We start from the raw sequence: 11,569 nt of genomic DNA on the forward strand, positions 1-11,569 counted from the left end.
GATGGAAGTGTGAGCACTTCATGAGAGGAAAAGAGAATTATAAGTGTTTTATGTGATGTGCATAGCAGAGCTTGTTTAGGGAACTGCAAGAAATCTAGTATAGCAAATGTTTTTGTAGTATTTCAGTCTGTTGCTGGGTCATTGTAGACATTTAATAGTCTTATGTGTCTAGCTCATAAGGGTCATTGTCACTGAGTTAGTGATAAAGGTCTCTAAAGATCTGGAATGTTAAATTAAAAAATCATTAAGTTTTTTTTTAAATGAAAAAATAGGGTGTTACTATAGGTTAAAAACCCCAAAATTTTTAGATTGACTGAGTTGATAATTGTTGTAAGTGGGTGATGGGTACATAGGGTGCATTACTTCTAGATTTGTATGTCTGGAACGTTTAATAATACAATCTAACAAAAAGTACTAAGCAAAATTACATGATTAAGAGATGAGATATATAATATTGTGTTCCTGCTCTTAAAACTATATAGTCAGGAATGCAAGAAAAGCAAATAAAAAAGCACATGAAAAGTGTCAAAATCATGAAAGGGAAAAAACAGAGGTCTATCTATATGGACTTAGTGGTTCATAAAAATTTACACTTGCTAAATTAAATGTGTAAGAAGCCATGGATGTGGGTTGAGTACCTGTCCTGGGTCCAATAGACCAAAGTAATATAGATTTTAATCACAGTAACTGAGCTTTGACTAGTTACAGAAGGTCCTGTACCAGTTAACTTACTAAGCTTTAAACAACTAGTTAAGCTGTAACTAACGAAATGATTAAGTTGTAGCCAATTGAGTTGTTTTCTGTTTCTTGGCTGGTGTTTGTTTTCTGTTTTGCATTGTGTTAATCAGCTTATCATTGACGTGAACAAAATACCTAACAAGATCAACTTAGAGGAGGAAAAGTTTGTTTTGGGCTCACAGTTTCAGAGGTGTTAGTCCATAGTTAGTCAACTCTCATTACTTTGAGCCTTAGGTCAAACAGAACATCTTGGTGTAAGAGTTTGGCAGAGAAAGTTGCTTGGCTCATGGCAGCTGGGAAGCAGAGAAAGAGAGAGCACATGGAAGAGGAAGGTGCCAGGGACAGATACAGTGCCCAAGGCATGCCCCCAGTAACCCAGTTCCTCCAGTCATGCCCCACCTTCTAATCCATTCAAATTATGAATCCATCAAGTATATTAATCCACTGATGAGGTTATAGCTCTCATTATCTAACTATTTTACCTTTGAACATTCCTGCCTCAATGAGCTTTTCAGCATTCATTAAAGAACAAAACTATAGTACACCTCGGCTTTTCTATTAATGCTGTCTGATCACCTTGCTGGTAGGCGCTCTTGGAATTGTGAATCACTTTGGTTTTGTTTTACTTTGTTAAATAAACTCCACTAAATTTAATTGGTCTAAGTAATTTTTCTATTTAACTCACAAAAAGAATAAAACTTAAAATGGTGCAGTATTAATTAAACAGCAAGAAACAAGTCAGTGGTTCTCAATTGGGGGCAATTTACCACCCAAGAGATATTTGAGAATATCTGGAGATAACTTTGTATTGTCACAACTGGAGCAAGGGACTGACATGCAATGAGCATAAGACATGGATATCACTAAACATCCTACAGAACAGCACCCTAGAACAAAGAATAATCTGGTCTAAAATGTTAATAGTGCTACTGTTGAGAAATTGTGAGCTAGACACATAAGACTATATTTGGCAGGTAGGTTATTCCTAAAGTTCACAGCTTCAAGAGACTCAGAAATCCCTAAAAATGTGTACAGATTTTTGAGAGTCTAGTCTGGGGAAAAGATCCACAGTTTTAATCTGATTCTTAAATCTTAAAGGGGTCCATGGATCAGAGAGGTTAAAGAAACCCAGGAAAACCAAGAGTAAATGGGCCACAGCTGAAGCAGAAGATTATTTCACTCAGAATATTATCAGGATTATAGTGAACTTTGAATATGAGGCAGAAATGGCTGAATATCAACCTGAGAACCTATAAAACACGACAATACAAAAGCTGTCATTGTCTTTTTAAAGAATAACTATTCAATGATACTTGTTAAAGCATGTTAAGGAAGACTTTTGTTCAGGACCATCTCACTAGGAATAGAGGCCACTGTAAAAAGTTTTTTCAGTGGGGAAGAGAGAATGAGCTCAACTTCAAATACAGCACAGGCAAGTAGAAACTTACAGGATAAATATTAGGGGAGTCAGTGGATGTTACGGCTTGAATATGAGGTCTCCCCTAAAGTAACTGTGTTAATGCAGGAGTATTCAGAGGTGAAATGATGAGATTATGAGAGCTATAACCATAATCTTTCCATCCTAGTTTATTGGACTAACTGGATGGTAACGTGGAAAGCTGGGGTGTGGCTGGAGGAGGTGGGTCACTGAGGGAGTTCCCTGGAAGGATTCATCTTCTGTGTCCCCCCAAACCTCCAACCCCTGTTCCTGGCCATCATGAATGAAGCAGCCCTCTTCCACCACACTTTTCTTTCAAGATATACTGCCTTACCTTGGGGCCAGAGCAATGGAGTTGGGGCATTGTGTACTAAACCTCTGAAACTGTGAGCCAAAATAAACTTTTCCTCCTCTAAATTATCCTTGCCAGATATTTTGGTCCCAGTGATGGAAACAACACACAACAGTGGATGAAAAATTACTAAGAGAAAATATCAAGAGTAAGGGGAGCCAGGTGTGGTGGTGCATTCCTTTAACCCCAGCAACTTGGGAGGCTGAGGCAAGAGGATCTCAAGTTCAAAGCCAGCCTCAGCAACTTAGGGAGGCCCTAAGCAATTTAGGCTTAAAATAAAACATTAAAAAAAGGACTGGGGATGTGGCTCAGTGGTTAAGTGCCCCTGGGTTCAACCCCTGATACCAAAAAATAAAAATAAAAAAAGAGTAAGCTGGATTCTGGCTGAACCAAATAAACAGGATTTTTTGCCACAGCGAGAAGACATCACTTGGGGGGAATGATGAAAGATGATGAACTTGAAGATTTAGAGGAAGTTCAGATATCAAGTCTGGGAGTTGCTTGCTAAACTGACTTAGAAGGATTCTTGGTTAAAACAGTGTTTTACAACAAAGTGCACATAGGCCTAGAAGAAGATTCATAAGCATGACTAAAGTTTTGCCAAACAAATACAAGTTATCTTGAAGTGGCTCCTGTATTCCAGGTACCCAAGTTCTCTTCAACCAGTCTTTAAAACTTAACATTCTCATTTAGTGGATTAGATTATATCCAACCAGTCACTAATCCATATTAATTTTTTCTTTAAAAATGTTTTAACTTTCCATCCTCTCATATTAGAGTCAACACCCTAGACTAGATACAACTCATCTATCTCACTCTTGTACAACTACAAAACTCTCCTCCTAATGGGTCCTTGGCTATTTTTTTTTTTTCTATATCTACAAACCCAGCAGCCAATATATTTCCTGGCACATGGCAGATATTCAATAAGGTACTCTCTCAATAGGGGTGAGAAGTTACAGATTACCCCAAATTATCATTAAAACAAATTAGTTATCTTTCATTAATCTTATTTATTGGGGTTCCAATAGAGGTTCCCAGCTAGGCTGCAGTAGGTAAGTATACTATTCCAGGATGCGGATGGCTATGAAGCAAAAGTGTAAGGGTTGGGGTAAAGCACACAAAACACTGATATGGCCAGATGCAGTCCACTACTCTCTTATTAGTGACACATGGACTGTTGAACCTCCTGGAATGTGAGCTGCACAAGGACAGAATCCTTGTCTTCTTTGTCCTGGGTTCTAAGCTCTGTAGCTGGGACTGAGTTAATCCCTCAACAAATGCTACATTTAGAACAGGGGAAATTGGCAAAAAATTTGGTACCTCTTTGTTTCTCGTACTCCCAATATATATGGCTTTATGTTCCTGATGACAGACTTCTGATTGATTATTCTGGGCACATGGGGCCTAGTGAATACTTACTTTGATTGCCAGGAAAATGAGACTAAAACACTTGCACATCTCTTCTGAGAAGCAGCTCTGGCATTGCTCCAACAGTACACCCAAGAGAGGAAGTAACCATAGAATGTTGAGTTATTCAAGTCAGAAATCTTCAGTTCATTTCTGGTGGATCACTTACTGACTTGAGGCCCAGAATAGGTAGATCACTTGACCTCTAAGTTTGTTTCATTTGTAAAATGCAAATAAATTCTGTCCATCTTCTTTGCTATGTTGTGAATTTCTAATGAGTGAAAACACTACAAAAGGTCATTATGCAGACTTCCTGAGGCCAGAGAGCTCCTTTAGTAAAGATGAGGCTGCTTCTTTTGTAACCATGAAGTGTCTGGATATTAACATTAGAGCAGAGGCTGCCCAGTGGTTTTTATTGGGAATCTTTGAGTGAAGGCAACAATATTCTAATTTTAATATTTCTATTTCAACTTCTGTGGATTCTAAGTTTTCCAAAATAAAAAGTTTGGGAAATATTTTTTAAAAAGCTGGGATAGCGGGCTGAGGAGATAGCTCAGCTGGTAGAGTGCTTGCCTCACAATCACAAGGCCCTGAGTTCGATCCCCAGTACCGCAAAAAAAAAAAAAAAAAAAAAAAAAAAAAAAAAACTGGGGTAAAAACAAGGTGAGTTTCTCAAGGATTGTTCCCCCAATGCTAGGATTTCAGAGCATTCTCCAAATTTCATGTGTCAGAAAATTAATTTCCAAAGTTGTATGTTAATGCTATTTGAGAGATGAGGCCTTTGTTAGGTGATTGGGTCTTGAGGGCTCTGTTGTCATGAATGAATTAATCTATTCATGGATTAATGGACTATCAAGGAAGTGGCTTTGTTATAAAAATGAACTTTCTCTGGCTCACTTGCTTTCTCTCCATACATGAGCCTCACCTCACCTGCTACGATGCAGCAATAAGGCCTTACTAGATTTCAGCACCTTGATATTGGATTTCCCAGCTTCCAGAATCTGGAGCTAAATAAACTTGTATTCTTTTCTGGGGTATTTAGTTACAAAGACACCCACCTTCCCCCAACCCCAGGAAATTAATCAGGGATATCACCAGGGAAAGATGTACAAAAGTTTATCCAAAGTACACAAAGCAATCATTGCTGATTCTACGCTCCTCCCTTCCCTTTTCTTTTTGCAGGCATTGCCCTGCCACTAAGTTACACCCCCAGTCCTTTTTACTTTTTGAGACAGGGCTTGACTAAGTTGCCCAAGCTGGCCTCAAACTCATGAGCCTCCTGCCTTAACCTCCCCCAACCCTGACCCCAGTGCCTGGTATTACAGGCATGTGAGACTGCACTTGGCTCCAGGCTCATTTCTTACCAGATTATCCCTAGGTTTACTTTCCTTAAATATAAAGTTTCTACCATTACTCTTCACACTTAAACTCTCAGTAGGTACCAAATCTAAATTCTAAAGCTGATCCTTCTCAAAATTAATCTGCCTTACCAGGCTATTTTCCAGAAACCTCTTCTTTGGACTACACACTGTGGATCCATCACTTTCCTTTCCACTAACTGTTGTTTCTCACACTGATTTCCTCATTGTCAAGCAAACAAAGAAGCTTATTAGTTACCTAAGTTAACACCTTGACATTAACACGTTAACATCCTATTACCACTTACCTCCAAATGCTCCTCTTCCCCTTTCTCACCTTTGCCCAGCTCTCCTCCCTGCCCAGTCCATACAGCCCAGTTTAATACGTTCTGAACTTTCCATTTCTTCGGTGTCAGCTTCCCCAGCACACCCACACTCAGAATTAAAATACACACCGAACCTCCACGAGTGAATTCCCTATGCCCTAAAACAACAGAGGAGGCACCCTAATTTAGTCTTCCAGATTGCTTGGTGGATTTTAATGTGTTGCATTTAAAATCGATATCGTGACTCAAGTATTTGTGAATTGTTGCTGTGTTTTGTGGTCCACCTGGATAGCAAAGCAACAGAAAATAAAAATCCAAGGTGATATTTAAAAAAAAGAAAAAAGAAAAAAAATACATGAGAGAGTAGGAGGAACCACTAAATAATCCCACAGAGTCAACAATTTCCGTAATATGTTGAATACCTAACACGCTCGAAGAGTTTAGCCCCCAAAGCGACCCCACACACGCAACTGTCCCCAGCTTAAAAGCCTGTCTAAACCAGCAAGCCAGACAAAAACTCCCACCTGCTCCTAGGACTGTGAGTTCTCCCGGCCCGAACCCGCTCAAGAACGGAGGCCTGTGATTGGTCCTGACGCGTCCTAAAGCTGCCCAATCGCGCTCAAGCAGCGGCCAGAGCGTCCCTTTACGTGCCGAGGAACATGGCGGATCGACTCACGCAGCTGCAAGACGCTGTGAACTCGGTGAGGAATTTCGTTGGCTTAATCTCTGGCTTGCTTTCTTGAGGTAAAGCGACTGAAGAAAGGGGACCGAAAGACAAAACTTGGGGAAGTGGGGAGCGGAGTGAGTCGAGGCGTGAGTAAAAAGTGCTCGCTTGTGGCGGTGCTAGGCGCCGCCGCGAACTCTGGGAGGTTGGTGCTGGTGCGCGGTGCTGCGGGAGAGGGCGGCCTCCCTGCGGACTAGAAGCGAGGACCTCTCCCCGACACGCCTCTGGGATTCGGACTGCACGGCCCTCTTGTGTCTTCTGCGAACACTTTCATTTGTCCGTGGTGTTTCTGGGATCTCTTTTGGTGGGGTGGGAGAAGAAGCAGTTTTGTTTTGCTTTTCCTTATTAATTGTAAACACCCAGGGGGGTCCCATGCTCTTGATTGTTGAGTCTTTTTAATTAAATATTAATTGAGAGCTTTTCTTCGCCAACTCTGTCAGGTTGGGGCTGGAGTGATAGGTGAGTTTTATTTAGTTTTGGTTCTCCTGCAGGCCCAGTGCTCTTGTCTCTTGACTATTCTAGCAAATAGTTTGGGGGAGAACTGAGTCTTTATGATACGAATCTTCTAATCTTATTTGCGTCTACTTGAATGTCTCCCCAAAAGTCTGTTAAAGGTTAGGTTTTGTAGGCAGTTTTTTCTGGTTCTTTTTCCTGCTTGCTGTGCCTGAGTGCAAGTTATATGCAAGATAAAGGATACATGTACTTTTTCCCCATTAAGAGTTAAACAAGTTTTCATTGGTAGTTGTGTTTCTTGGTGTCATTCTGATTGTAATTTGATGTCCCAGGTAAGGCGCCTATACAGAATGTTGACTGGGTATCCATTCCCCTTGCCAATTCAACCCTCCCCACAAGATAACAACTAGGTGTCTTGTTAATACATCACTCTGTGTACATTTGAAGAGTTTGAGTCTACTTGTGAAAAACAGATCCACTCTATCAATAAAAATAGAAACTTCTAGGTCTGGGCCCCTAAATGTCATTGACTTCACCAGGTAAACTACCTTGCAGTGACTTTGCTGGGCAGCCAACCCAGCCTCCCTCAGGGAGATACTCCTTTGAGTATTACAAATAATAATGATACTGCTGGATACAAACACTATTTCAGAGAAAATTTTGCACATTCACACATCTTATAACTAGGATAGTGAGGACAAAATTAACATGGCCTTGAATCCAGGGTAGGCATGCTGGTAATTGGATTTGAGAATCCTTTAGATTAACTGATATGAGTGCCTATTGTATATATAAGTATTGTGTTTACAAAATGATACTCCTTAAGGGTATAAGAAAGATGTCATATACTCAAGAGGCATTTAAATGATGCAAAAATTGTATGCGATTAGGGTATTATAATGATTAGTGTTTTCAACTGTAAGTGTTGAGGTAGATTGGAATATAGAGCTATATGAACTAAGACAGAAGAAATCTTAGCCTTTAGCCTAATCATATGTTTACCTATTCATTTGTTCTACCCTCTGAAACCTGAGTACAGAAACTATATCAGATTCACTAGAACGTTTATATGTAATACTTCCTATGGAATTGGTTTTCAATAAATATTACCGAGTAAATGAATAAATGGATCTGAAAAACATTTGCAGAACATAACAGCCACTGTGTTGAATATTTTTTGTATGTTTTTTACTATCACTCATGACAGGGCTTTAATATGGAATGTTCTATTTTAAAAATGAGAGGCACTGGGTTTGATCCTCAGCACCACATAAAAATAAATATACAAAATAAAGGTATTATGTCCATCTACAACTAAAAACAATTTTTTTTTTTAATTGCTGGGGCTGCAGCTCAGTGGTAGAGCCCCCCTGGGTTCAATTCCCAGAACTGAGAAAGACAGGAAGGGAAGAAAAAAGTTACTCAGGTTAACAGAACTGCTGTAAGAATCTTTATTTTGATTACTTAAAATTTCTTTTCTATCAGTTGTTTTCTCATTATTTCTTTACACTTGTAATTACTTTGTTGTGAGAAAAGGAATCGTATACTCTGTATATGAATAACACATTGTTTATTAAACCTGAGCTATATTTATTTACCAAATTTGCTTTTTTCTACCACTGCCCCTCAAAAAGTTTTTACTTGTTGCTTCCAATAGGTATTGGCATGTATATCTCTTATCAGACTATTACCTTCAGAAGAAAAGAAAGATTGTTCTGTATTTCTTTTTAACTGTTTCAACTAGATTAATACCAAACTTACTTTCTTTGTATAATTAAAACATTAAGTGGGGTTGGGATGTGGCTCAGTAGTAAAGTGTATGCTTAGCATGCACAAGGCCCTGGGATAATTCCCCAGCACCCTCCAAAAATAGTAATTGTTATAAATCATCACTGGTTTATTTTATATGAAATTACTTCTGTTTTATTCCCTTGCTCAGATATCATTATTATTAAAACTTGTTGCTATTACTGATAAAATTCTTAAAAGATAAGTCTTTTCTAACCTTAATATGTTTTCTTTGGCCTAAGCTTGCAGATCAGTTTTGTAATGCCATTGGAGTGTTGCAACAATGTGGTCCTCCTGCCTCTTTTAATAATATTCAGACAGCAATTAACAAAGACCAGCCAGCTAATCCTACAGAAGGTAAATAAACTTCCTAGCTTCTCTTATTTTGACTCTCACATTTCTTTTAATCCTTTATTATTCAATTTATTTATGATTTCTTTTTTAAATGTTGTTTGAGAATATTACTACATATTTTGTGATAAAATAAATGAATTTGTTAGCTGATTCATATGATGTTTCATGATTCTGTTCATATCAACAGCAGATTGATCCTCCTTTAGAGAAGAGTTTATATGAATTTAGCTGAATTTTACTTGAAGAACCTTAGTAAGGAGGGCATTACATTTATAAATTTTGTTCAACTGACCACCATTTATCCTAATAAAGGAAATGACATACATTTTATGTAATTCCCAATTTAAGCTAATAGTACATTAAATATGTGATAATATTGGTATGTCACAATTACACTTTAATCATTAGTTATATGAACTTTTCTGGTTTCATTAACTTAAATTTCTTTTGGGAAACTTGAGATTCTTTAAAACCTAATTTAGTCATGTCTTTCTCTAGAATATGCCCAGCTTTTTGCAGCACTGATTGCACGAACAGCAAAAGATATTGATGTTTTGATAGATTCATTACCCAGTGAAGAATCTACAGCTGCTTTACAGGTAAAAAAAAAAAAAAAAATCTTTTCCTTTGAGAATTTTACTAGTAATAAGGAATTTTGAGGTATTTGATAACATTTGTTACTATATTGAAAGTAACTTTAATATTAAATTTTAAGTTGGGTGCTTTGTCAGTTTGAGTGAGAATGGTCTATTTTTTAATTTAAATTATTTTTTAGTTGTTGAACCTTTATTTTTTAATTTATTCATATGTGGTACTGAGCATTGAACCCAATGCCTTGCACATACTAGGCAAGTGCTCTACCACTGAGCTACAGTCCCAGCCCTAGAATTGAAGGTGGTGGTGCTGAATAAATATAGTTGTCCAGTTTTGAGTTATAAGGAAGCCTTCTATGCTACTCATTTTGTCCCTTTTTCTAACAAAATGAAAGGAGAGTGGAATTCTGGATGTGGAGTAGAATAATAGTATCCAAAACCAGTGTGGAAGAGAGTCACATGTAGATATTTAGAGATTTATAATTAAAAACCCATTTTTAAATAATTTATATGGGAAAATTCTTAAGGTATCCGATTTTTAGAATTCCCGATAGCGAAAAATATCACAGTGATTGGAAAGTCATCCAGATTTAAAAATAAATACCTCTTCTGTTTTTCCTTCTGAACTCTAAAGATTTAAAAATTTGTATCTTATAAAGGCTGCTAGCTTATATAAGCTAGAAGAAGAAAATCATGAAGCTGCTACATGTCTGGAGGATGTTGTTTATCGAGGGGACATGCTTCTGGAAAAGATACAAAGTGCACTCGCTGACATTGCACAATCACAACTGAAGACAAGAAGTGGTACCCATAACCAGTCTCTTCCAGAGTCCTAGCACCATATAGCTAAGAAAAGAACTGTTCAAATGACACTAAGAATTCTGTATCAGATTTAGATATAAGCCTTTCCAACAGTTACAGAAACTTTGATGTGTTACCTTTTTAGCTATTTTTAATAGTCTTCTGTTTTTGCTCTTGGTAAATATACTTATATGATTAAACCAACTTTAAGCCATTTTTTTTTTATCTGAATGAAATTATCAAGGCATATTGAACTAATGTTCATAATACAATTAAACATATGTTATAATGTTCTGTCTTTTCTTTTTCTTGTATCTTTATAGTCATTTTACAAATCAGACTATTCCTCAAGCCAGAGATGGGGGAACACCATTTTAGATTGGTGTCCTGCCTCTTGGGAGGTGGCATTGTATAGTTTTTGAGATTTAAGCATAAAAGGTTGAGAAACTGTGTTGCTTTTTTTCTTTCTTTTCTTTCTTTTTTTTTTTTTTTTTTTAGTAGTGCTGGGGATTGAATCCAGGGCGTCATGAATGCTTATCAAGCACTTTACCACTGAGCTACATCCCCAGCCCTTTATTTTACTTTATTTTGAGACAGTTTTGCTAAGTTGCCCATGTTGACCTCAAATATCAGATCCTCACATCTCTGCCTCCCAGGTATCTGGTATCCTCCCAAATAGCTGGTGCATGTCCTTGTGCCCAACAAACTGATGCTTTGTAAGAAGCAGTATAGCTAGATGAGAGTAAATCACTTATGCAAAATTTCCTTTCCAGACTCATACCCATTCTAGTTCATTTCTACATTTGCTTTTACTGAGAAATCTTCTCTATCACTAGAGTTCTCATGCTATTGTGAGAGAATTTATCTTTATCCTGAACTTTTTTTTTTTTTTTTGGGTACTAGAAATTGAACCCAGGGGCCCTTGACCACTGAGCTACATCCCCAGTCCTTTTTTTTTTTACTATTTTTTAATTTATTAAGTTGTAGATAGACACAATACCTTTATTTTACTTATTTATTTTTATGTGATGCTGAGGATTGAACCCGGTGCCTCATGCATGCTAGGCAAGTGCTCTACCACTGAGCCACAACTGCAGCCCCCTTTTTATTTATTATTTTAAAATATGGTCTCTTTAAGTTGTTTAGGGCCATTCTTAGTTACTGAGTCTGGCCTGGAACTTGAAGTCCTCCTGCCTCAGCTTCCTAAGCCACTGGGATTATAGGCATGTGTCCC

The 11,569-nt window shown here is 37.7% G+C and overlaps 1 protein-coding gene across 1 annotated transcript; it reads left to right on the forward strand.

Moving 5' to 3' along the window:
* The first annotated feature begins 6,258 nt into the window (after positions 1–6,258).
* Positions 6,259–10,630, forward strand: MED21 (mediator complex subunit 21). The gene is made up of 4 exons (XM_079139097.1): positions 6,259–6,323; positions 8,830–8,944; positions 9,440–9,540; positions 10,194–10,630. Exons 1-4 carry the CDS (start codon positions 6,282–6,284, stop codon positions 10,368–10,370), a joined length of 435 nt encoding a protein of 144 aa, XP_078995223.1. The 5' UTR covers positions 6,259–6,281; the 3' UTR covers positions 10,371–10,630.
* The last annotated feature ends 939 nt before the right edge of the window (positions 10,631–11,569 follow it).

The sequence above is a fragment of the Sciurus vulgaris genome (assembly GCF_902686455.1).
Source record: "Sciurus vulgaris genome assembly, chromosome: 5".
Lineage (NCBI taxonomy): Eukaryota > Metazoa > Chordata > Mammalia > Rodentia > Sciuridae > Sciurus > Sciurus vulgaris.